Here is a 26759-nt window from a genome sequence, read left to right as displayed (position 1 = left end):
ATTCGAATTTTATTTCTCTTTGCTATTTTATAAAATAGTACAAATACATGTTAAACATGAGTATTAAATTAAGTACACAGGAATGTAAGAACATAAAATAAGTTTCTTCAATAAAATTAAAGTCCCTATGACAAAATTAAAATCTAAATGTCACTTAGTCATGCAATTGTCACTTAAAATTCAAAAACAATTGACATTCGTTCGACAACGAAACAATTCTTGGGATATTATAATAGATTAAAAACCAAAGTTTACTTAAAACTATATTTAAATGACTACTTGTCAAAGAAATGAGATCTAGTAGACTAGATATAAAAATAATTTACTCTTAAAATTAAAAAGGGAGGAGGGGCAGTTAATTCCCGCTTTGACCTTGAGACACTCAATTTAAATTTTTATTACTATTTGCTTTTTAAATTCTCAGTATGTATGTTAGATATTAAGTTATTATATTGTATTTTAATGAAATGAAAAATATTGTATACTCTTGTTCTCATAAACAGTAAATTAATCAAAACTGTCTCATCATTAAATGCAATCACAGATTCGAATAAGGCAGTTTTCTTGTAGTTATAGATTTTAAAGTTCATGGTTCTTAATTGCATCATAAAACAAAGTATTAAATTAAAAAATGAAATGAGCGTCTCACGGTAAGAGCGGTGCTATTTCCACTTCTTGGCGGAGAAGAGAACGGCCCGCTGCTTGAGGAAGAGCGAGTAGCTCTGCTTGCGTAGTGCGCCGGCGTCGCCTCGGCCCACGCCGCCTTTGCGGCTCGAGCTCAGCGCCGAACGAGGCGGACGACCGCGACCTCTGCCTGTTATACGTGCGTTTATTAACCGAATTTAAAGACAAAAGAGGAGGTTATCAATTCGAAAATGGATATCGATTCAAATGGAGCATTTTACTGAAAAAACTAGACAAGCCTCTAGTTTAATTTGGCGAAATACATTTGGAATATAATCTCCAACAATTTTAATAAAACATTTTTGAAGTGAAACTTATTTATCGGCGTTGGACAAAAGTTTAGCGTCACATTTTTCCGTTACGCGCCATCCTTTTCTTGTCCGTACCATTGTTGATTCGAAGCCATTGATAACCAAAAATATATAATAACGATAACAATGATAGTAATAAGGTAAAATGAAATAATTGTATTATTTGTATATTATATTATAATGAAAGCCTTTTGTTAAACTTTATTTAACCAATTTCTGTAAAGTTGCATATAGTAGATCAATTTTCGAATAATTAGGTCATAAAGAAGTTTCACTTCGTACGTGTACGTACGTGCGTAGTCTACGCACACACTTTTTTATAATACAACATGACATATATAAAAAAAACATTTAAAAGACCATAATATTCATTTACCTGCCCCTCCTCCCCTGGCTCAGGTCTCCTTCTTCAGCTCGGAAGGCCCAGCTTCATCGAGCTGAGTGGGGCTCACCACTTGGTCGTGTAATGTACGTAGGTGGCGCAATAGGTTGGATTTCACGTTGAAACCTTTGTTGCAGAGCCCGCATACGAAAGGGCGTTCGCCTAACAAATTTTTAATAATTGTTTATAAAAACTAATCAGTCCAATTGTCCCTCTTGTAACTAAAGTATTTTCGTCTCTTTCTATCTAATTGTGTTTATGCCGTGATGAAAAGAGAGCAGAGAACTTAAGTTAAAACGGGATAGACTGATCATTTTTAAAGGTCTTTCCTTAATGATTTCGATAATAAGACTACAAAAAATATTATTTTATTTTATAAATTTAAAACTTAAAAAATATGCATAGAATAGATTAATTAATTTTTTTAAAAATATTTCTATGTATTGTTCTAATTTCAGACATACAGAAGGTACTAAACATTACTGTATAACAATGGTTTAGTTGTAAAAATTTGTTTAAATGAAAGTTAATTTTTATTTTCTTTATAATAAAAATAACTTTGAATTTCGACTCAAATAATACGTATACGTAGATATCTCAAAAACTACTAAACCGATTTTGATGAAATTTTGAAATATACCTAGTATAAATCTGTGTATGAGAAATTCGTGTACTAATAAACGTGATTAGAAGTGCGTTAGTTAAAGAATTGTTAATTATAACTTTAGTAATAATATAACTATTGATGTATACTTTTTTAAAATTAATTTAATAATATTAAAATGAACAATATTTTTAAAATTTAAATAATGCAAACTATTTTACAAAAAGAACTACACGTTTATGTTCTAAGGTCGAAAATGGAACAGTTTCCAGCCTGCGATATAGTACCAGCAAATTAAGTATTACCGTGGTAGGAAAAGCTAAAATAAAGCAATTCGACTTAGGGTCCTTCAACAAAAGAGCGTACCAATTCTTGAAAGGCCGGCAACGCACTTGCGAGCCTTCTGGCAATGTGAGTGTCCATGGGCGGCGGTATCGCGTCACATCAGGTGAGACTCTTGCCCGTTTGCCTGCTATTACATTAAAAAAAAAAAAACCAATTATTTATTAAATAATAATAAAAATACGAACCCGTGTGCGTGCGCAAGTGTATGAGCATGGAGGCATGCGACGTGAAGTTCTTGTTGCATTGTTCGCATTTCTTGTTTTGCTCGCCGTCTGTGAAACGATTGTGACGTTTTGGTGGTTCACTGTTGTTTGATAAGGCCAATTCTGGACAACCCAACATCCGACGCTTTAGGACCACTCGGGCCAGTGTTGCCATCTTATTAATTACTAGCAGTGTTCAGTATAATATGGCAATGTTACCATTAACGAGAATCACTCACATTAATCAATGTAAAATAAGTATTAATTATATAACTAATTCATTTAATGCTGACAAAAAATATAATGGCAACTCTGACTAATGTTGCCATTTAATTTATTAATGACAAAAATAAATGTAAAATGGCAACATATGTTAAACATAACTGAAGTGATTATCATGAGTGTCAAGAATTGGTCACATAACAATCAGATTTCAGCTATGTTGTAATTAAGGCATTATTTTATTATTAAAGGGCAACACTTCTACGGCATAGACAATATATGAAAAAGCTAACCTTAGTTTCTAGATATTTAACTAACACTTCTATTCCACAATATGGCAACATTTATATAAACTGGTCTATAATTATAAAATCACTCATAACGTAGAGTTATGTAAATGATATTATTTCGCGTTTATATTCCCATTTCAGAAATTTTATTTTATTGTACTCGTGTAAACCATACATAATGTATTTATTTATAAAAAAAGTCGTGTCCATATTCTACTTTGCTAATAGAGGAACGTGAAAAGATCTTAATTGACGTTTATAGTATGTTTATAAAATTGTTTATATATATGTCGGAGGAAGCCATTCAACGAGTTGCTTGTTGATTGTACAATAACACATTAAATTCTCTTTATCATTTAAACACGTTGCATTAATCTTAATTTAACTTAATACGCGATTTTACGATATTATAAAACCTAAAACATATTTCTGTTAACAAATTAGTGATTTAGTTAAAATTAGTTACGTTTTTCTAATTTTATAAGATTGTAATCGTTATTAAACAAACGACCAATGAGAGCAGAGCATTTTGCTCGAGTGGGGTCGAAGCGCCATCTATATATAGCCCAGTCCGTTGGTTGTTACGGGGCCTTTTTTGAAGTGGAGACGGATCGAGTTGGATCCCTGAGTTTTGGTCGCTAGATTGGTGCATTGAACTCACTGCTCGGTCTTAAAACTTATAATTTATTATTAATAACTACCATAAAATATCAGTGTATCGTCAGTCGTGTTTTGCGCTCGCGCTTTACCCTCATGACGCCCACCAAATCTGCAACCACTGTTGATGACGTCACTGGGGAAGGTGTTTCTCCGACATATATATAAACAATTTTATCTTGAAAGAAAACAATTTTTAACCGGACTAAAGCTATTTATATTATTATTTTAAATTTTTCCGACGTTTCCAAACGTTTTGTTAACCAAAGACAATACTATATATATTTTAGTGGCAATTAAAAATTCAAATAATATATTTGAATATTTATATGGTTTAGCAATCCGAGGTTCTAAGTTCGATTCCCAGCTCATAAGAGGGTAAATCCAAAAAAATATGCTTTCTATAATTACCTGTCTCAGTATGCGAGCTTTGTACGTGTCTCACCCATTCCGCTGGGTTCGGGAAATGTTTCTGACAAAGGTCACAGCGGAGCAAAGCCGTAGTTTCTTCTGTGTCGTCGCTCTGTAAATATAATTCATTTTGGCTGCCATTTCAACTGAATATCGTATAGTACAAAAAAATACATGTTACAATGTTTAAAAAAAAATGTTTCACATAAGGTCTACACGCAAGACCATTTATTATTTCTGATTGGAAAGTAGTTTTTTTAATGTACATGTGTCTTTATTACGACATCATGCAACATTACGATCTAGCCAAACTTAAGACTAATAAGTAATTTATGTCTAACCTAATTTACTAAAAAGGATTGTTATTATAAGTTAGTGTCCAATAACGCTATTTATAGTCTGTATTAAAGGGAAGACACTCTGTTCTTGTGTTCAATATATTTTTGTTTTCATTCACTGTTTAGCACTTAATAATAAAGTTCACTAACACTAGTTCACTAGTTCAAATGGTTTTATCCTTTTCAATCTTCTCACTGGGTCAGTGGTGTCAAGGAGTTGAATAGCCTCGACATTCACGTGATGGTGGAGCCTATGTTCGTGTGGCCACGGCGCACGTGTGTTAAAATTTAACAGCTGAAGATACGCGATACAGCAACAACTCACAAGAATAATATTATGTGTGTGTTAATAGGCACATATGTCGGCAAACATCGTGAACAAATGTCCATGGCTGCGCAGAAATGATTTTTAGGTATCAGTCTAGAGTGACGTGTCGAGCGCGTGATTGGTAAATCAGTTGACGTTTGTGTCCCGCGCTGTGTACGATGCGCAAACTTTCCCCCCACTCCTTTGTTAAATTCTCAAGAAGTTTGCCGGTAGCTGTAGTAGTATTTTACATTATTTTTGAACAAAAATCAAGTCCTACAAGCTTTTTAGGTCTGGGCATCAGATTTCTGTATCAGTTCCATAAAGATTTGAATGTTGCTCTGTCTTATTTATTTCTCCATTCCTCTCAAAGTGGCGAAGACTATTTCAAGCCCTTAAGCCCTGCCCGATAGCTTTGAGATAATCCCACCTAGAACCTTTGATCCTACCCCCAGGGCTCCGTCTATTACCTTTGGTATCTTGGTGCAGAAGAAGGGTCCCAAGACGGGCGGTTAAAAGATCAGTTGAGTTCCAGACTGCCATGGACACACACCAGAATTGAGCTGTTACGTTATACTTACTCAAACTTTAACTCAAAATATCTTTATTCATAAAGTAAATAGTTTAGTTATCTAGTGCATTTAGCACATACATACATTACATATACCATACAGATACTCCTGACATACAACACATAAATATAACCACACAATTCACAGTCCACTGGCTAGCTGTACAATTAATTAGCTTTAAAGTATTAAAATATAAATAAATCGGACTTACATCTGATCGCCGTTTCCTCTTTCGTGCATGATGATGATCATGGTCCGCATGATGCTGCACATGCCTGACCCATGCAGCCGGCACCGAGAACACTTCAGCGCAAAGCTCACATGACAGCGGACTGTAGAGCTAAAAAATTTTTTTTTAATGAAGTCTAATGCAAGGAACATATTCTGGCCCTGTTTTATTCATAATTTATCAAATACAAACTAAGTGGGTCTGTAAAGCTTAGACTTGTTAAAGAAACTGAGGCTTAGACCTAAAGGGTAGTTTGGATTTTTATTTATAAAAAATATTATTAGATTAATTATATAATATAACCGGTAGAACCACTATTGGATCTTCGATAGCTTATATGGTAATAATAAAAAATCCTACCAGTCCCTCTTCCTCAACATCTACATCATCACATGGCTCCGACTTGACACTCATCTCGGCTTGGAACATCTCTGCTATGGATCTCTCTTCTTCCTCAATGCTGCTTGCATCCCATTCTGGCTCTTCTTTCACATGGACTTCCACAGCCGAGTTACTTTGACTTGATTTCTCTGTAAATATTTTTTAAATTGGTAATTGAAAAAGAAAATTTAATTATTTACACATTCAAAGTGTTGTTGTATAAAAATATAAAATATCAAAAGCTATAAAACATATTAAACTTTGACTTTTGAGATGTCAAACTCAATTTTACATAGTGGAGTTATATTCAGGGCCGCATTTCTAAGTCTGAAGGCCTAGTGTTTCCCAGAAAGGAGTGGAGGCCCTTGGCCCTAAATTATTTTCCAAATGAAATGCAACAAAAAAAAAATACTAGTTGGAATTATTTTTTCGAAGTCTCTATTCTATGGCTTCTTTTGTGGGGGACCTCAGGGCTATAGCCCCGGTTGCTCTCCAGTAAATCCAGCCCTGGTCATACTTAAAATTAAGTCTCAACTGAGAATCTCACCCTTCCATATTATCTTTGTTATAAAAATGATAATACTTTTAAAACATCTTTAATAGTTTGTGTCTTCTATGGACAACTCTAAATGAAATAGCATATAAAAACCAGTCTTATTTACATTATAAATAGAGCTTACTTGAACTGACAGATCCCGCATCATCATCCTTAATGTCATCTGAAGCCTCCACCTTTTGTTTCTTTCCATATTTCTTTTCTACGACATTTCTTTTTACAATCCTAGCTGGAATTCCTTCCTCTGCATCATCTAAAGCCAAGCTGATAGTTGGTGTGGGCATTGTAATAGTGGATGTAGTGGTTTCCGTGTTAGCTGGAGCTGGGGTCACAAGTATAGTCTGACCTTTGGTTCCTGGTACGGCAGGTCTTATAGCAGCTTGAGTAGTCCCATCACTTGTTTTGATGAAAACCAACTTTGGAGGTCCAATAAACATAGGTCTGAAAATTATTGCACATGGTATATGTCTTACTGTGTATAGTAGATATATCATAATTTTTCAAAGTTCTATATTAAAGAACTAAGTTATAAATATAACATACAATTGTACTTGTTCAAGTTGTGTAACAATAAGATATATAATACATAAAAAAATTACACACCTTCCACCCTGGCCCTGAATTGGATTGAATGTTTTGAGAATTTTTTCATCTTTTTTTAAAGCTATTTTGGAAACTTCTTTCGTTTTCTCTGTTTGCTTGGCAGATGATGGGCTAGTAGTGGTTTTCTCGGCTGGTGTAGAATCACCTCCAATCTCATCTGTCTGACGCCATAATCCTCTAATTTTGAGCACTTCTCCTGCTTTTAATACTATGTCTAATACTTCATTAGAGACCGTGGTTTCACCTGAAAATATTAATTACTGATAATTAAACTGGAAATTATTAATAGAAAAATAAACAATTATATAAAATTATTATACTTAATAAGGTTCAAATTTTTATATACTCAAAAATATGGCAGAGCTTGATAGTGTTTATTAATTTACAAGTAAAACTGTAACAATTTTTTTGTGCATTTCATTATTTATTTATATTTATACAATACAACAAACGTTAAAATAAACAATAATTAAGATTCTATACCTTTGTACATGTACTCTACGAGGATCTTCAAGGCTTTTGTGGATATCTCCGACGGCAGTACTACGTACAGTATTCCCCCCATACGTGTCACAGAACGTTGTCCTTCGAAAAGACTGCTGAAGTAGACGCTGCATGAACTGAGGATGAACTTGTGGGCCGGTATCTGAGACCCATCCATCGTGCAAAGGACAACATCCGTAAATCGCTCCGAGCGTAGCAACGATGCTACGGAACCATTTAAATGGGAGCTGTGAGAATGCCATTTTAACTGATATGTGTCAGTCGAGGTCATTTTTAATGCTTCCTTCTCTAGTTTACTCCATCTGCAATAGATTTATAACCATTTTTTATTAGCAACAAATTCTAATTTGTAACCACCAAAATCCTAAATTGAGTAACGGCGGAAAAATTGAAATCGAAATGTTTGTAATTATCGAAAATGTCAATTGTCATCGGCAATTTGATTGACTAAAAATATGCCTTTCGGCAGCCGATAGTCCCAAACAAATAACATCAACCGTAAAAGTTGCTGTTTTTTGAACTTGACAGTGAACTGGAACACACTATACTAATTAGTAGTAAATAATCAATATTATATTCTTTCATAAATTTCATTGCTTTTAATCCACATATTTCATCGCTGTCAACAATGTTATCTTTTTGGGTTTACGAAATGCTAATGTATCCTTACACCGCACGAGCATGTTTTGATTGCGCACATACAAAGAAAAATGTATTGGTGCAAAGGCTTAAACGCACGATCTTACGATTGACAATCATACCCTAAACCACTAAGCAATCACTTTTCATCATAATTAATAAGTATATTAGATGTGAAAGGTCTTTAAATAGTAAATATTAACGTAGACTTTTTTAAATTTGTTTTAAGATGTGGCTAATTAGCTATAATTGTATTTAGAACAAAATGTGTGTAAAAGTACGACATAAATACATAAATAGATTTTGTAATGAAAAAAATACATTAAATAATTTTTTTACCTTTTAAGTTTTAATGAAGATCTAGCTGTAGCTTGTTTACAAAAATCAATAGGTGTAAAATTAATTAAAATGTTCACTGATTTACAGCGTGACACAAGTAAACTGCGCGCAACCACCGCCTGCGACCCTCAAATTCCGTGTGCGGCGGCTGCGGCTATGAAAATCGATGAAAATGGTATTGATTTAGCGCATAGAAGCGGGGTTGCGCGTTTATCTTATCGATCGACGGTTAGCGTCGCGATTCGTGTTTGTTCGGCGGGGGCTACGCAAAGCGTCGGATGCGCGCGCGTGCGCGTACCATAGGGCACGCCACGCGAATCTTGAAGCGGCGACAGCGCCCGCCTTGCCGCACCAACATGAGTCCACGCTGTTCACGCGCAAACTCCCTAGCCTTTATTAAAATTCAAGTTAAAGATAGGTAATATAACCATAATATAAATAAGATTTACGCGAAATAATGAAATTTTTAGAGCTGAAAAGATCCTTTAAATTATTTGTATAGTTGTTTTTTTTCGTTTTTATTTAAAAATATTACAAAAGCGTCACACGTAAATATACTACATATATTTGAATTAGACGATTCGTTCAAATTGCTTTAAAATAGATGTAAAACTAAAAAAGGTCAACGAACTCAAAAACGCGCGCCTGTTTTCGTCTACGCAGATGTATTTTTTCATTTTTGGTAGGAAATTTGATAAAAATAGCATGAAATTTGATGCAAAAAAATATGTTTAGCCGAAAGCTTAAGCTTAATAACATATATGATAATTGAAACGGCTCAGCACTCAGAATACATGTTTTACGAAAAGAGATGTTAAATAAGAAATTAACCTACAAAATATAATGCTTGTAATCAAAAAGTACTTTATTTACAATACTTGATACCCATGACTGCAATAGAATTGACACTGAGATTAGTAAATCTCAGTGTCAATTAAATTTACTATTAGCATTTTTATTTCGGAATGCTAATTGGTTACTATTGTTAAAAAATTTACAAGCTCAGATGATAAAAGTTTAGAAAAAAATCAGATACATATCTTATTAAAAAATGTATGTTCTTTGAAGATACTTTAATATTAAATTACTTGAAGTATTCATAATTAATTAAATTACTTTAATTTTTTAAATGTAGCAATACAGGAATTTTAACCAAAACTTCAACACACTAAGGCTTATATTTCGTATAATCAATTTTTGTTAACCTCGTTTCTGTGCTTGGAAACCGATCTATAGGTGTGTGGGCCAACATAGTCATGAGACTGTGAACATTATTTTGATTATAATAATTTATTAACATGGCAATTAAATTTGGATAATGATTGTTGTTCTTATCAAAGACTTGGCAATAACAATATGTATCTAGATTTTCGTTCTCTTAAATTATTATTTATCACTATTGCAAGCGCTTACTTCAACAAACCAATTTCGAAGTTTCAATACTCAAAGAAATGATCTAATTCTGAGTTCGATGAAACAATTTTCATATGTATATTTCATATTTCAACAAACATCTATACGTATATATAATCTGCAGTAATTTTAAGTAGTGGAATCAATGAGGGGGTGCGTTGGTGCTGGCTTGTGCGGTTTGAGGGAAGGGAGGGTTAATCAATAAACTCTGCGCACGCGATTCACGGTGCCGCCTGTTAGCTATGAGAACCCTATTGTGTATAAATATACATGTACTGTAGGGATTTTATATTTTCTAAACGGAACGTCGTGTTTAATAAACCTTGTATACAATTTTGAAACACAATTTTGGGCCTGCTTCACTGAACAATATAGGTAATTTAAACTAATCAGGCATATACTTATACAGATACTTAATCTAATAAATATTTTTCTAGTACCCTTTAATTAACATACACATTATAAATAAAGAAGGCTTTTGCACGAGCTACGGACGCGGTAAATTTGGACTAATTTCTAAATAAATACACGCATATTGCGTTTCATTATTTCAAAACCACTAAACTGTTTTCAGTGTCTCTTGTATACAAAGTATGTACCTACATCTAACCTTGATTTACATTAAGGCAGTTTCGTTTATTTTAAATTAAACTGTCTTTTCGTAGGCAGAAAAAAAACGTTTAATGACCTTAAATACCTCACAAAACACATTAAATATCATTGTGTCTTACAATGATTATCGAGAAATAAAGTTTATAATTATTGATGTCTTTGATATTTACTGATTTGATGTAAAAACTTATTACCCCTGGATTAGAATTACTACTCTACAAACCTAAATCATTGTTATTAAAAACGGAGGCGCGTAATTTATCTCTAACTAGTTCAATTGGGTAAGTATCTATGTCCACTAGAGGCATCCAAAAATCTAGCCTTGTATGAGCAATTTTTATTTTATAGTGTATGTCTTCTTGCTTGCATATCGTTGGTATAATAAGCGTATAAAGATAAAATCACAAAAATGCATTGAATTTTTACATATTAGAGTCATAGTTCGTTTCGCAATATTACACTTAAAAGCCTATTTCGTGTCCCCTAGGCCCTGACCCTAGATAGGGTAGCGCTTATTACTCAGTTCCCACGTAGTCGCTATACTGTAGGCATAACAACTTGGTTGCGCGATTATAGAGCTTTGATTCTCTATTGTCCTTGAAAGAAAAAAGCAAACCAAAAAACTTGACATTGTCACATTCGTAATAAAAAGCTCGTAGCATCGTACGAGCAGTTATCAGCTAAGCTACCAATGCTCTTTACAGAGCTAGCGCCGCTTAGCAAATTTCCATGTTTGTTTTTAATTTCTTCCGCAGCCCAGGCAGATGCGGTGTCAGGACATCTGCTTTCATATTTTTGGTGCACAGACACTTGTAATAAAAGTAAAGCTTTGTCCCCTACAAAGCTTTATGCACTGAAGCTTTAGGTCGATTATTCAATTTTGACGTTACCATATCGTTTAGACTTAAATGCTGCTTGATTATCACTCACGATTGTTATGATTGAATTAATTTATCATCTATATTTAAATTGATGAACAAGTATTTTAAATGTATAGCTTTCTTCGCTTTAGCCTATGGTGAGTGTTCTGAGGAGTTATTCGGATTAATACCTGCTGCTGAGTTTCATCATCGCACATCCCCCGTTCTACGACTGAGCGTTTTTCAAAACACAAGACAATTTTTGCCGCACACCACCGCTATGTGGAACCAGCTGCCCACTGAAGTATTTCCGAACCAATTCGACTTAGGGTCCTTTAAGAAAAGAGCGTACCAAATCTTAAAAGGTCGGCAGCGCACTAGTGAGACCTCTGGCATTGAGTGTTCAGGGGTGACGGTATCACTTAACATCAGGTGATCCATCTGCCCGTTTGGCCCCTGTTCTATAAAAAAGAAACAAAATCCAGACTAGATAAGTGTGTTTAATACAATCCCGAAAGGAAAATCTTGTCCATTTACAGGCACAGTCGTCATCTACCATCCGATGTAAGTCGTCTTTAGTCTTCCTAAAAGTAAACGCGACACTTTGTTTCTTGTAAGTATCACAGTACTCTCTTTGCGAATTGCTGTTCTCCTTACCAGTCACTAAAACGCGATAAATAAAGTTCCTGAGAATTCCAATAACATTTTTGTATAGAACCGGATAGATGTTATCCCAATTTTCAGTTATTCAGATTACGGCAGATACCTATTGCCAACTGCAAACCATGATGGATAAGCTAGCTGCTACATAACCAAGACTGGTCAATGGCTCTAGGCCACTGCTACTACACGACAACGCTAGACCACACACATCACAATAGACTGCTTTCAAATAATAGGAGCTTCAATTGGTATGCATCGCCATTCATAAATCCGTGAGATTAGCTTTTTAGTTTCTTATTAAAAAAATAGGGAAGAAGATATTTTGAGGAAAAGAAGACTAATAAAAGACAAAATGGATATACAAGAAATTAATAAATTATTACAAATCGGGAGTGACAGTGTGGAAAGAAAACGACTATTCAACAACCTATTGGGACTATTATAAAGTGGGATTTATATACTATCAACTTAAGGAAGACTTATCTTTAAAAACATTAAATTACGAAGAACAGGATATTCGCACATAATAACTATTTTTTTTAAAGTAAATAATAAAAATGTATTCTTCGACATAAACAAAAGTACAATTAACCTAAATATAAACATTGTGGTATTATGACATCGATGGACATATGATTAACACCAATCGACAAAATTATGTTGTTTACTATAAAAATATTTGTCTACGCTGCAAATTCCACGTCCATATAACGTTATATGTCAACGACCTGGTCATAATGAATACATTACATCAATCCATAAAACTATCGTTAAAACCAAAGGATAAAAACTCGATTATAAACATACATACAAAATATTCAACAACGCGAATGTTCCTGTCACAAAATATATAATTAAAACCGTACTGTTAGCCACAGCTATGGTAAAGACAGACAAACTTCATACGACAGATGCCACATGGCATACACAAAGACAAAAATCTGTGCTGATATTTAAGGAAACGGTGATGAAAAACCGAAGAAGTTCAGTAGCAGTATAGAAATAATTTTCAAGACCAAGGCGATTTTGTGATAACAGATAAATTGTAACACTACTGTACCTACTATTAAAAATACGAAAAAAATACCTAAATAAAGACTAACTACACGACAAAAACTTAGGTAGATTATGAAAAATATTCACAAATACAATACAAAAATCTACAAATACGTTACAAACACTATACAAAAAACTACAAATACAATACAAATACGTTACAAATACTATACAAAAAACTACAAATACATTTATAAGACGACGACTTGGACTACAGCCGCCAGAAAACTACAACATGACAAATCCAAATGGATAAACTAAAATAAAAACAATTACATACAGACAAAATATTATATTGCTTTGTATTATATTAATATTTGTTGTGTGCATGTGCTATGTTTTATAATATTTTGCCGATATTGTCTTTGCTCCATTCTAATACAGACAGTATATTGGCACCATTCATATACACAGACATGGGCGATCAGTGCATTGCTAAGAAATATGAAGATAAAATGAATTACTGAGAAAGAATAAGAATTTCGAGAGCATATACTACACTTATACTTCAAGACGTATTAACGAAAAAGACATAATTAAAAAAAAAATATATATATACATATTATAAAGACTTCTACAAACATATATTAGTAGGTATTTAATGTCACCTATTCACACTTTATAATAAGCGTATGCAGAAAGTAAAATTATGTTTACGCAACATATTTAGACACATAAATACATTATTTATTATTTACAAACATATAGCAGAGCCATTACTTAATTTTAACACCAAACGCCTTCTTCGTGTACCATAGCAAAATAATTTAACGATTAAGATTAAACGATTAAGTAAACTAAAAAAAATGTTTTATGTCGCGGGGGAAACACATGCAGTTAATAAATAACAGCATTGTTCAGCACATTCTAAAATACAGGAACTAATTTAAAATGTTTTCATTTTGGTTTTTATTTGAATGTTACGATTTTTAAGATACTTTCAACATTAATGAACGTTAGTAAAATTAATTATTTTCATAATAACGAATAACAGACAGCGACATGAAGACGGTTGAATACGTGGAACCAACACAACAGACGGTTGTGTACGGTTATCGAACACGAGTGAAGATTTCAACAAAGGCCACAACCTTCTTTCACAACGCACTGCAACGCGCGTCTACGAGATGCTGCAGCTGTACCAGCCTTTGCAGACTTTGTGAGGCGCCAGTATGTTCAGATTTCATTTCAACATTGACCAACTGCTGACACTGCTCACGTGTGTTCCAAATATTATTAGCTGAAGAGTAATTTTGTCATATTTTATTCGAATATTGATCAATGGCTGACACGATTCACGTGTGTTCCAAAATGTTAATAGCTGAAGGTGCGCAATACACCGACAGCTCACATAAATAACATTATGTATGTGTGCATAGATGTAAGTAATATTTAACATATTGTCTTTGAACAATAAATCAGATTTGAATATTGCTCTGTCGTATTCATTTCTCGCTTCCTCTCAAAGTGGCGAAGACTACTTCAAGCCCTTAATTATCGTGGTGAGCCTGCTCGATAGCTTTCAGATAATCCCACCACCTCGAACCTTTGATCCTACCCGTCTATTACCTTAGGTCTCTTGCTGCAGATATCCCGTACTTATTTATATATTCACTATTTATGTGTTTAGGGTTGTTCGGTTCTTACGTCTCACCCTCTCATATATTTAGTTATCTAGTGCAGCTTGCTCAGACATATATTACATATACAATACAGATACTCCTGACATACAATACATATAAAGATTAAACACACATTTCACAGTCCACTAGCTAGCAAGCTATATACTAGGGCTGCCTGGAAGACATCGCTTGGTGGAGATAAAGCAGCCAGTTGCATCCCTTATAATTTTTTTATGTATTGTGTAATTTTTTTAATGCAACGTAGTGTAAATAAATAAATAAATGTCATACATCCACCATACTTATTGGACCATGCTCCAACATATTATTATTTGGATAACTTCTTGCAATGTAAAAATTCACTCTTATGGAGCAATCGAAACCGCCTTCAAAGATTTTATTTCTTACCGTCCGTATTTATTTTAGTAATGGTGTAAATGATCTACCTATAAGATGGCAAAAGTACATAGATAGCAATGTTTGATTAATTAAATATATTCTATTAAAAAAAATCTACTTTATGTTTCTCCCATACAAAACGTCAATTTCGTAGGTAAGGACATGATATAACACCTGCCTCAAAGGGTTTAGACGATATTTTAGCTTCTGTCATGTTAAATTTCTTTAAGCTGTCTGTAATGAAAGTCTCTTGGTATGATTTGATTTCATCATATATATAGATAATATCCATTACGAGCAATCATTATCAATTGTCATCGACATTCAATTGTCATCGACATTAAGTGGCATATCTTCACTATGATCCATTTAATTCAAATTAAAATCTTTTGCTCTAGACTATCTCCAAATATAGACCTTATTGTACTTAGTTTTGTAACGGAAGCACACGCTTCATTAAAATTAATCCCTGGACGCTGAGTACAATCTGGAGAAACTAGCTTTTCAAACTATTTGATTAATAGGACCTACTACTCATTAAAATCATTTTATTATACACTTGTATAATAATTTTACATTATAACATGAACTTTTCTATTTGCCTTAGGGCAGAAAGTATGCCAATTAGCGACTTCCAATGATGTTATATCTTCATCTATGTTATTTACAGATGTAAAGGTGTCTCTATGGCATCAGGAATCACTTCATTTGATTAATATTAGGTCCTTACATATGAAATTGGCGTTTTACGTACTGGCCACTTTGACCTCAAATACCTCCTCTTTCGTTAGGAATTTCAAATTCAAATTTTTACAGCTATTTAGTCATGTACGGTCATGTTGCAAAAGAAAACACAGTTCGTTTTTGGTTCGAACGTTTTCGTTCTGGAAATTTCGACCCAAGTTGATAATGAAGTATTGAAGGCTATTGTGGAAGCGGATCCATCGCAAACCACGTCCGAGTTAGCTGCAGGCTGCGGTGTTAGTGATAAAACTGTTTTAATTCACTTGAAGCATATTGGGAAGATTAAAAAGCTTGAATGGTGGGTACCTCACGAATTGACTGAAGCAAACCGGCAAACGCGCGTCGACTGCTGCATTACATTACTGAACCGGCACAATAATGAGGGTATTTTAAACCGAATCATTACCTGTGATGAAAAATGGATTCTTTACGATAATCGGAAGCGCTTAGCACAATGGTTGAATCCTGGCCAGCCAGCCAAATCCTGCCCCAATTAACCCCAAAAAAGTTACTTGTAAGCGTTTAGTGGACTAGTGCCGGTATTCTTCATTGCAGTTTTCTCGAATCTGGCCAGACTGTTACGGCTGATGTCTATTGTCAGCAATTGCAAACCATGATGGATAAGCTAGGGGCTAAACAACATAGGCTGGTCAATCGCTCCACGCCACTGCTACGACAACGCCAGACCACACACTGCACAACAGACGGCTACCAAATTAGAAGAGCTTCAATTGGAATGTCTGAGACATCCTCCGTACTCCCCGGACCTTACTTCAACAGATTACCATTTTTTTCGAAATTTGGACAACTTCTTGCAAGGGAAAAATTTAACTCTGATGTGGCAGTCCAAATCGCCTTCACAGATTTTATTGATTCCCGTCCGACTGGTTTTTTTAGTAAAGGGATCAATGAACTACCTATGAGATGGCAAAAGTACATAGAACATAATGGTTCATACTTTGATTAATTAAATATATTATATTTTAAAATATTCGACTTTTTGTTCCTCCCATACAAAACGCCAATTTCATATGTAAGGACCTAATATTTCGATTCCTCTGTGTGGTATTAGATGACACCATCAAAATACAAACCGTATTTGAATTCAATGATGTCGACATTACACAATGTCGTTTTCTTCAATTTCGATTTCTATTTGTGATCTATGTATATCTATTTTCTTTTTATTATACGATATTTCCGGTATTTTCCGCATTTTCATTTACATTATGTCAGTAACCCTAACATATCTGCTTATCTGTATTCTGGTATTTAAACCCAGTATGCCCTAAAAGTTATAGAGTATCCTAGAATCATACTTTAGCATTTTCGGAAAATTTACTTTCTTCATCTTTTTAAAACAAATATTTTTCGGCTATATACATTCAGTCGTTTCCCAGATGGTGTATTGCCCGTTTATTTCTTGTATGGTGTCTCATCATTATAACTTGATTTGGACAACGATTAGGTAACTAAATAATTTGCTACTATTCGCTCCAGCTATTGCAACTAATAGCTCCAGGCTATAATTTTAGTTTAGATCTATTAACAAGCATCTAGCTTTAGCAGCTTAGAGCTGCAGCTAAGCTGAGGCTGCAGGGCAAAAGGCTAAAGGCTAATGCTAACGCAAACGAGTAACTTTTTTAAATTACATTAAATTGGATTTATACATTCTGCTTTGTGATTTTCTAGCCTCTGCTAGTCTGTGGAAAAAGAAGTTCGTACCCATACTTCAAAGACTAAAATATAAAGTAGTTGTTGACTGTACGTGTTTGTTTATTTTAGCTAAGTATTAGAATTTAAGTAAAATTAAACTTTAAGCACAATTAATGGTGCTGGTGGAATGTTAATTTTTCAAAAATGAATAATCCAAGCAAATCAACATGCTTGTCCAGCGATCTAAACAACTTTATTTACGGCGTTTCACGAAGAAATTTTCAAAATTCACCAGAATTGACAAAAGTTGCATTATCTTTGTTAAAAACTTTTCCAGCAGCTAGAGATGCTGTTTTAGAGTACTTCGCGATGGTTTTTCATGATGCTGTTAATATTGCCATCAATCCTCCGGACTATGATGTAAGAAATTTCCTATAAAAACCTTATCGTATTTGTACGACATTGGATACACAATTATAATAATAAATTTGTATTGTTCCTACGACACTTTCGGGACTCGTTCATGCTCAAGCTGTTCCTTGACCTTGTATTTATATGCCCATACGACACTAGTATTTGTAAAAATAGTAAAATATCACTCCACACTGCCACAACACCTTAGATTTGGTTATATTATTAGTTAGTTAATACTTTTATTTCTTTATGCACATTACAACATTTTAATTTTAAAACAGGTGGATTCTAGTACAAATGGTTCGTTGGAAGCTGTCAGCATGATTGGTCCAGAGCTTTGTGGCCTTGGTGAAGCATGGGCACCCTTTATTGCTCCATGGTGTATAAAATTGATAATGGATATAGCAATAGACAAAGCTAATTTGCCAAGTTAGTCAATATATTTAATACATATTCAAATTTTAGAAGCCTTTTAAGAAAAGTTTCAGGGTCTATGTTTCAGACATATTTATTATGTATTAATTTATACATATATAAATATGCACACAAACATATTAAATAAACAAAAATACTTTAACATTAAGAAAAATACTTTTTGAACGGATTGAAGCAAACAAACAATACTATACTTAAACATTGTGAACCTTCAGTAGTTCAGAAGTCATCTCCTAAGCTCTATATTTATTAAATTATTTTGTGTTTTAGATGCAACTCTTCAAAACATAGATCCAGTAAGAGTGCTGCTTGACATTACTACTCAAAATTTGATGCTTCTCAATGCTGAAGAAAGGGCAAAATGCATTGATATGATGTTAGGTAAGATTTTATTGCCTAATACCCTATTGAGGATTGACAGATTCTTAGCTGTTATGGTCATATTGGATATTTAATTTTTATATAGAATAATAAAAACCATCTATGTAGACTGCTTATAATGTTCTACAAGTTTCCTGTGGAATATGAATAAATTATTTTCTATACATTATTATTTAAAAAAATAATTTGAACATATTAACTAAGGTTGTTAAGTAATGACACAACAAATGCAGATATGCAGTTCCTAAATTATATTAATTAAGTAAGTGCATCTCTGCAAGTGTCACACATATAACAAAAAAACCTTTAATTGTCACATTTAACAATTATTTGAGGCTTCAACTCTGTATAAGCATGCATATGTGAGAGCCTTATACACAATGATTTTTTTTAGGATGTCGTGCCTGCTCATGGGCCGTAGGTTGGGTTGGTAGAGCAGAGCCAGCTTTGGTAGCTCCAAGAGCCCTTGCTTTAGGAGCTGATGCGGCCCGGGCAGTTTTAGCACATTTAGCCAACCACCCACCGGCATTGCTTCATGTCCGTAGAGCACTAGTAAATTTGTTCCAGGTTAGTGAATACATAACTCCTCTGTATGGCGTCGATTATGCCTAGTTGCTTTAAACTTATTCCTGTTTTTGATACAATACAAATTATAAATAAATTTAAAAATAAGCACTGCACTGCCCGGGAGATTAAGAAGTTTCTTTTCGTTTTTAATTGTTTAGTTTCATATCTCAACATTGCCGGAATTGAACTCAACGTCAAGATTTTTTAAGATTATAATAAGAAGCAAATGCTTGATGATGAATTTAAATATAATTGGTAATAATACCTGTATGTTTGTTTACTTTTTACATCTAATTAGTGTCCTGTATCTTACATTGTCATAGCTGTCTAAAATGTAAAAAAAAGGTTTATATGAATTATTACTTTCTATGAACCTCTCTATATGTAGGTACTCTATTGTCCCTTTCTCTCAAATTGTGTTTACGCTGTGATGAAAAGAGATGGAGAAATAAATAAAAAAGGTGCAATTATAGTAATAATTTTTGAACCATGTATTCCAGGAAGCTATTGATGAAGACCTAAAGTCTGATAAAAAACGAGATGTTATTCCATATTTGCTAAATCTAGCATCAAAATCTGATATTGTACTGAAAGCGTTAATACAAGACATTGAAGCTACTTGTAAGTATTTACAATATATTTTAGTTTTTTAAGGTTAAGTATTTTATTATGAAACCAAATAGATTATTAAAAAATATTAAAGAAGTTGTAGTTGTTAAATTTGATGTAACAAATTTATTATATAGATTTAAGAAATGCACAGATTATAATATTTAATCATAGACTTATTATTATATTTTGGCTGATATTTGAGACTCTGTGGTGAATGCCCCGGTGCTGTATTCCTGTTCCGCTCCTCTATCTAGCTCTCATACATTATATACATAGATTATTATTTCTGTGAAGAAATGCACACACATAATACCTTATTGAAATATGTTTTTTTTTAAATTTTAGTGACAGACCAAGTAATGGATCGTTTGAACGTTATATGCTCTATGTATAGACACAGTGGTTCGTGGGAAGGGGTCGGACCGGCTTCCCTAGTGACGTTGTTGTTGCGCTCTGATGTCCACTGCTTCCTATTATTGCTTAAACACGCACAGAAAAATCTCTTTTCTCGACAGTTGCTTGGTGAGTGTTTTAACATATTTGCTGGCTGAATAATGTTATCTATGTCCTAAAGTTTCTATAGGCAGGGTCGAGAATTACAGGGTAATGTATGTACTAAGTATGAGTTTGGTATGTTATCTTACCTTACACATCTTCGGGGGTGGATCTTTTTTGTTACACTGTATTTACAAGTGCTCGTTTTGGTATTTTTACTGTACATAAGTATCTCTATGATTCTTCTGTTATTAGCATTTTAATGTAATTAAAAAAAAATAAGGCTTACAATAGGTCACGAGATTTGTGCCTCCAGTATGTCAAACTCCAATACATTTGACTCCAATACACTTAACGATATCGTTACTAAGTCTTGTCATAAGACCAATCAAATCCAATTAATTATTCCAGTAATATTTATTAAAACACTAATACTAAAATATTTTTAGAGTATTTGTTGCAAAAGTTAGAAAATGAAGTGATGTTCCCGGATCGCAGTGTACCGCTTTTAATAAGTACGGGGGAGGAAATAAATATTGTAAGAGAAAAGTTATTGGATGGAAATCAGTTGGAGCAGTATTCTATAGCGCGTATATTGATACTAGTATGTGAGTATTTTTTTTTAATTTGACAAGTAAACAGTTGAAGAAAAATAACATAAAAACTCCTTCGGTTTTTTTGACGTTAAAATTGGCGGGATGAGTTGCTTGCTATTGACTTGACATTTTGACAGTAGTTCTATTAGATAAAAAAATATATGACAAGGCGGTTTGGTCTATAGACTAATAATAAGAACCATAGTTGAAAAGCCTATATATCTATGCCTACTTTATTTTTACAACTGCGCAAATTGGCAAAATGCCTGCTCCAGACTCCGCGAATTTTGGGGAGTTGAGGCTGCGCGAGTGCGGTTTACTTAGTTTAAAGTAATGACTGCTTAAGCTACTATATTTATTGTGCCTACCATTTTTATAATATCTTGTGTTTAGATTACAAATAAAAATATTGGATACGGATTAGACAGTACTTATCCGGAGCTGGTTATGTTCGGTAGTGTGCTAATCAATTATAAATAAAGCATTTGTTAGTGCGTACTTACACGCTGTTTTGCTGATAATTTTTTGCTAGTATTTTTTTGTAACATTTATGTTTAGCAAAATTGACATTTTTATTGGTGTCCTCTAAAAGATCCGCTATAATGATATTTTTTAGTTTCTGTATATTTAAATTTGGATTACAAATGATTGGTTCCATTTGATAAAATTCTATTAAATACACAAATCATCATAATTATAAAACGCGCGCGTCTTTATAGTACAGTAGTTAATTAGAATGTGCGCGAGAGTGTGGTTGATGCTTTCGCCTCGCCCATTTACGTCCATTGACTCACGCCCCAAAAACCGGGGGTAAATGGAGACGCGACGAGGCGAGCGCATTAACCACACTGTCGCGCTTGTGTTGCTTCGTGGAGAGTGTGGATGGCCAACTCTAACTCAAAATAACTATTCATATAGGTAACCAAATACACCTATGAACGTCTAAAGAAGAGATGTTAAATTCATTCTAAATTTACATTTACAACCAGTTCGCAAGTCAAGGGCGTAGGGCGGGCAAGAAGAACTGGCAAGAAACTCTCCGTCACTCTTTTTAATCGCCAAATTTTGTGTCATACAAATTGGTTGAACTGGAGCAAATCAATCCCAAGGATTAGGATCATTTAAAAAATCTTCAAATTTCGTATACGTTATATAGCGAATTCCAATAAAACCATCTGATCCATTTTATTTTAGGTTACAATCAGCCGTCAGAATTCATTAGTACAATCGCGTACCTCCTACAATATTCAAAAACTGACGCTACCCTGGCGTTATTAGTGCGTATTATATCTGGTACGATAACGATGCACACACCGAACGACTCGACCGATATTAATATGGACACGGAGAGATATCAGAATTTCATTAAATCGGGGATCGAGTATGCGTTGAGGGATGCAGTGCTGTCGGATCAGCAGATTAAAAAGTGTTTTGTAGAGGATAGAGTGCCAGATGGACAGGACACATACATGCATCAGTTCTGTTTGAATATCGTTAAATTGTTGAGGTATTGTTTTTTTTTTAAATATAACAGGATGCATACGGATACGAGGCTCACTTGTCAAGTGAAGCCGCTGCCCATAGACACGTTGAGTCTGTTAATAGACAAGATAACTGATTGACGTTTATAGTATGTTTGCCACCTCGACGTCTGTCGTTCGACAATTGAGCGCTAAAGCAGTTTTTGCCGAGCAACACAACTATGAACCAGCTGCCAACGGAAGTGTTTCCGAACCAATTCGGCTTAGAGTCCTTCAAGAAAGGAGCGTATACAATCTTAAAAGGCCGGCAACGCACTCGCGAGCCCTCTGGCATTGAGTGTCCATGGGCGGTGGTATCATTTAACATCAGGTTAGCCTCTTGCCTGTTTGCCCCCTGTGCTATAAAAATATATGAAACGTTGCTTTCCTCCTCCAATCAATCCTAAAAACTTTTAGTTCTTGGCTTCAGGTGTCTGTTTAATGTTTTTTTCTAATACTCATCAATTATTTAACTCGCTCGTACGGTGAAGGAAGACATCGTAAGGAATGTCCTTGAAGTTCACGGCGTGTGACACAGAAGGCTGATCACCTACTAGTCTATTAAGAAAGAAATGATCACGAATCAGATACATGAGGCCAAAACCAAGGGTTTTGTGAGCCCCCATATCATGCAATGAAATATTAGAAATGATGTGTTTTTTTTAATTATTAATGTAGAAAAAAAAAAAAAAAACACTTGGATTATATAATTCTAGATGGGAAAATTCAAATCGTGTGTCGGCATTGCGCACGCGCAGTATATGTCGGGCAGTGGAAGGAAATTTGTATCGAATTGGAGCTGCCCTACAACGATATTCGTGTATACTCCAACCACGAATGGAATGCACTGTCACCGCGTTACCAGAAATGCCTACTTGTCATGCGCTTGCGCAGGTATTGAATAAGTATTTAGTATATTATTTAATTCATCAATATTTAAGAAAATCGTGTTTTATAAATTTGTCGCATGATAGCTCCTAATCGAATGGATCGATTTTGATGCAGTTTTAAAGTTTGAAATTCACGCGGTCAGCTCTATTTGTTAGCTTATTTTATGTACCACTGAGTTTCCCTGATGGTGGATTATCGAAGGTTTATATTTTTATTATATATAACCCTTTTCAGTCTATTATTATTTACTTGAAATGTTTTCCAGGTGCTGGATAGAGTAGACATGTCTGGTACAAAGTCACCTCCGCCCAGTGTTGAGGTCATACTGAAAGTGGTTCAAGCCGTTGTTAAATATTTCTTTAGGTGTTTGCACGAGGAGGGTCAGTATAAGGTTTTTTTTAAATCATCATAATCATCATCATCATCAGCCACAACAGCCATGGTCCATGGACGTAGCCAACGTGTAGGTCAGCGTCGCCCTCATCTCTGAAAGCTGGCTGCGCAAATAATTCCAGAGACCAATAAGAACAGCCATTTTTTCGCGCCAGCAACTGTGATCCGAGTGTGATTATTTGGCACTCACCAGCCCAGGGGCCTCCAAAATAGAGGGGCCCAATAGAGACTTCGGAATAAAAAATGTGTGCGTGTACGTATACGTATACGTAAAAAGTGAAACTTTTTTATGACCTTATTTTTCGAAAAATGATCTACTATATGCAACTTTACAGAAATTGGTTAAATATAGTTAAATTACATAAAGATTAACAAAAGGCTTTTATTCTCATAGACATGAATACAAATAATACAATTATTTAATTCTACCTTATTACTACTAAGATTATTACAGAATTTCATTAATTTTAATAGAATTATTACTATCATTGTTATCGTTATTATCTTTGTTATGAATGGCTTCGAATCTCTTCGCATCAATCGTGGTAGGGACAAGAAAAAGATGGCACGTAACGGGAAAATGTGACGCGTAACCCAAAAATGTGACGGTATTTTTTTTCAACGCCGATAAAGAAAAAAATCAATTCAAAAATGTTTTTAATTTAGGGTCGTTAAAGAATTACATAAACAGTTTTACTGCAATTTATCCCCCCTAAGAGTCCTCTTGTAAGCAAAAGCTTTCAAAAATGCATTTCGTAACCAAGCGTTAGACTAATTATGTCACAACCATATTTTTTTATACATAACGTTTGTTATGTATGTCTATCCAAAATTATTCACAAAAATGGGATCCAACACGGCTGTGGTGCCTTGCACCACGATGTTTTTAAAAAATTACTACGCCATGGCTATCAAATTATTGATTAATCTTCCCAGATCACTACCGTGTAATGTATTAAGGGAAGATGATGAAATTTTTAAACTTGCCTTTGTCGTGTCGGACTGTATTTAGACTATAAGTTTTGACAACTGTTCTTATTACTATGACATTTGCCTGCTTATTGTGACAGATTGTTTTTTTTTTTAAGTAATCTGAATGTACCACTTTTTTGCAATTTTTTTTTTAATATTTTAGACATTATGGCGAAACTCCGCGGAGTCCAAACGGCTAGTAGGCTTCTACGGAAATTGTGTCTACACAGCAAATTGGCCAGAGCCGTGGCGTTGAGAGATTTACTTGAGACCGCAATGTTTAGAGAAGACAAGATTTTCGGGAGTAAACCAGTGATACCAAATCTTCTTTCTGCATCCAAGGAATGGACCAATGATGATTTGTTGATTTATATGAATCAGAAACATGTAAGTTGTTAAATATTCAATAACTCGTTTGGTAGCTGTGAAATTCGTAGCAATTACGAATGATAATTGTACAGCAATCTCACTATAACGCGGTAAAATCGGACCGCGTTGTCGGAGTATTCTCGTAAAACATGAACATGGTTTAATAAAATTATTTATTTTAATGTTGTAACATACACAACTGACACAGAGCCAAGGTAATCAAAACTAATTATGGCCTTCACGAATCATTATAAATTTCACATTATTAAGTTGAGAAATCCCCGCGTTGTAGGGGGATGGATACTCTCAATGCCTGAGGGCTCGCGAGTGCGTTGCCGGCCTTTTTAAGAATTGGCACGCTCTTTTCTAGACCCTAAGTCGAATTGGTTCGGAAATACTTCAGTGGGCGGCTGCTTAAAATACTGCCTTAAATAAAACTCTGAGAGGCACGGCGAAAGTGGAGGTGATACGGGTGGAATGTCGTGTTCTGCTTCCACAGCCGATGATGAAACTCACCTGCTGGTATTAATCCGAACAACTCTGAACACTATCCATGGTAAATGCGGTAGAAGATGCAGAGTGACGCCACATCTACTTATATATTCCACTTGAGCCCAAATAATGATATATGCTGTAATAATATATACATATAAATAAAACCGTTTGATTGTGATTGGATACCGTTACGTCCGTTTGACTTAACAATCCGTTTTATCCAGGGCCCAATAACACAACTCACCCAAAGCCATACGTCCGTGTTTCACGCGGGCGTGATCGGCTCGGGCGTGCGCAAACATAGAGCTGGAGAAGATGGCATCCCGCCAATACTCACAACTAACAATGAACTGCTGATGGGAGCGCTTATGTCTTGTATGGTGAGACTTTATTTTGACGTTTTGGATGCTTTGCTCTATGAACCACTTTCATGGCATATGAAGTTTTTTTTTTTTTAAATGAAATTGGCGTGTATGCGATCGTAACTAGCTATGAATATACGTTATTTTTTGAATGAAACTTGCAATAAACAATTTTTGACGTGACAACGTCTAATGAATCGATAAACGCCGGCTGCGCGAAAAAGTTTGACTCATTGTCCCGTTACGCCCATTGTCCCGTTACGCTCATTGTACGCTTGCGCCGCTCTTTCACTCGATTGGCCTATGCGTCTGAGGATTCACTTTGTATCCATACAAATTAGTGATAAATTCAATAAATATGATTAAATTCTTTTTTTTTGTGAAACTTACCATAAACAATTTTAATCAAATTCTTTTTTTTTTTGTGAAACTTACCATAAACAATTTTAATCAAATTCTTTTTTTCGCCTAAATTGCCATAAACAATTTATTTCAGGCCATCTATTTTGTGAAACTTACTTAAAAAAATGTTTTTCGACATTATTTTCTTCAGAAACTTACCATAAACATAATATTTTCAAAAGTTAAAGAATAAACCACTTTTTCGTGTGACTTATGTTAAATTCACAATAAACAATTATTTATAGTTTTTTCG

The 26759-nt window shown here is 34.3% G+C and overlaps 2 protein-coding genes across 4 annotated transcripts in view; one reads left to right on the top strand and one right to left on the bottom strand.

The window, feature by feature from the left end:
• Positions 1 to 11: 11 nt before the first annotated feature.
• On the bottom strand, positions 12 to 8810 carry LOC123711762 (zinc finger and BTB domain-containing protein 17-like). Of its 3 annotated transcripts, none has more exons than XM_045664514.1 (10): positions 8578 to 8810; positions 7579 to 7901; positions 7096 to 7339; positions 6617 to 6933; positions 5916 to 6085; positions 5538 to 5666; positions 4110 to 4221; positions 2512 to 2652; positions 1372 to 1539; positions 12 to 814 (listed from the first exon to the last, which is right to left on the bottom strand). In XM_045664514.1, exons 2-9 carry the CDS (start codon positions 7868 to 7870, stop codon positions 1391 to 1393), a joined length of 1554 nt encoding a protein of 517 aa, XP_045520470.1. In that variant the 5' UTR covers positions 7871 to 7901; positions 8578 to 8810; the 3' UTR covers positions 12 to 814; positions 1372 to 1390. The 3 variants fall into 3 exon arrangements, with proteins under 3 accessions (XP_045520470.1, XP_045520471.1, XP_045520472.1); XM_045664516.1 differs by having other exon boundaries at positions 13 to 814; positions 2512 to 2598; positions 8578 to 8809; XM_045664515.1 differs by lacking the exon at positions 8578 to 8810 and having other exon boundaries at positions 7579 to 8023.
• An 8901-nt stretch (positions 8811 to 17711) lies between these two features.
• Positions 17712 to 26759, top strand: part of LOC123712263 (integrator complex subunit 5) — a 29537-nt gene continuing 20489 nt past the window's right edge. The window contains exons 1-12 of the mRNA XM_045665272.1: positions 17712 to 18022; positions 18298 to 18445; positions 18722 to 18832; positions 19227 to 19399; positions 19900 to 20020; positions 20357 to 20533; positions 20956 to 21114; positions 22297 to 22609; positions 23339 to 23516; positions 23779 to 23893; positions 25042 to 25265; positions 25967 to 26122. Of these exons, the coding sequence (XP_045521228.1) occupies positions 17807 to 18022; positions 18298 to 18445; positions 18722 to 18832; positions 19227 to 19399; positions 19900 to 20020; positions 20357 to 20533; positions 20956 to 21114; positions 22297 to 22609; positions 23339 to 23516; positions 23779 to 23893; positions 25042 to 25265; positions 25967 to 26122 (2091 nt within the window). The 5' untranslated portion in view covers positions 17712 to 17806. The remainder of the gene's footprint in view (positions 18023 to 18297; positions 18446 to 18721; positions 18833 to 19226; positions 19400 to 19899; positions 20021 to 20356; positions 20534 to 20955; positions 21115 to 22296; positions 22610 to 23338; positions 23517 to 23778; positions 23894 to 25041; positions 25266 to 25966; positions 26123 to 26759) is intronic.

Source organism: Pieris brassicae, chromosome 7 (genome assembly GCF_905147105.1).
Source record: "Pieris brassicae chromosome 7, ilPieBrab1.1, whole genome shotgun sequence".
Taxonomy (NCBI): Eukaryota; Metazoa; Arthropoda; class Insecta; order Lepidoptera; family Pieridae; genus Pieris; species Pieris brassicae.
The sequence above is the reverse complement of the archived record's forward strand: the minus strand, read 5'-3'. Positions and strand labels throughout refer to the sequence as shown.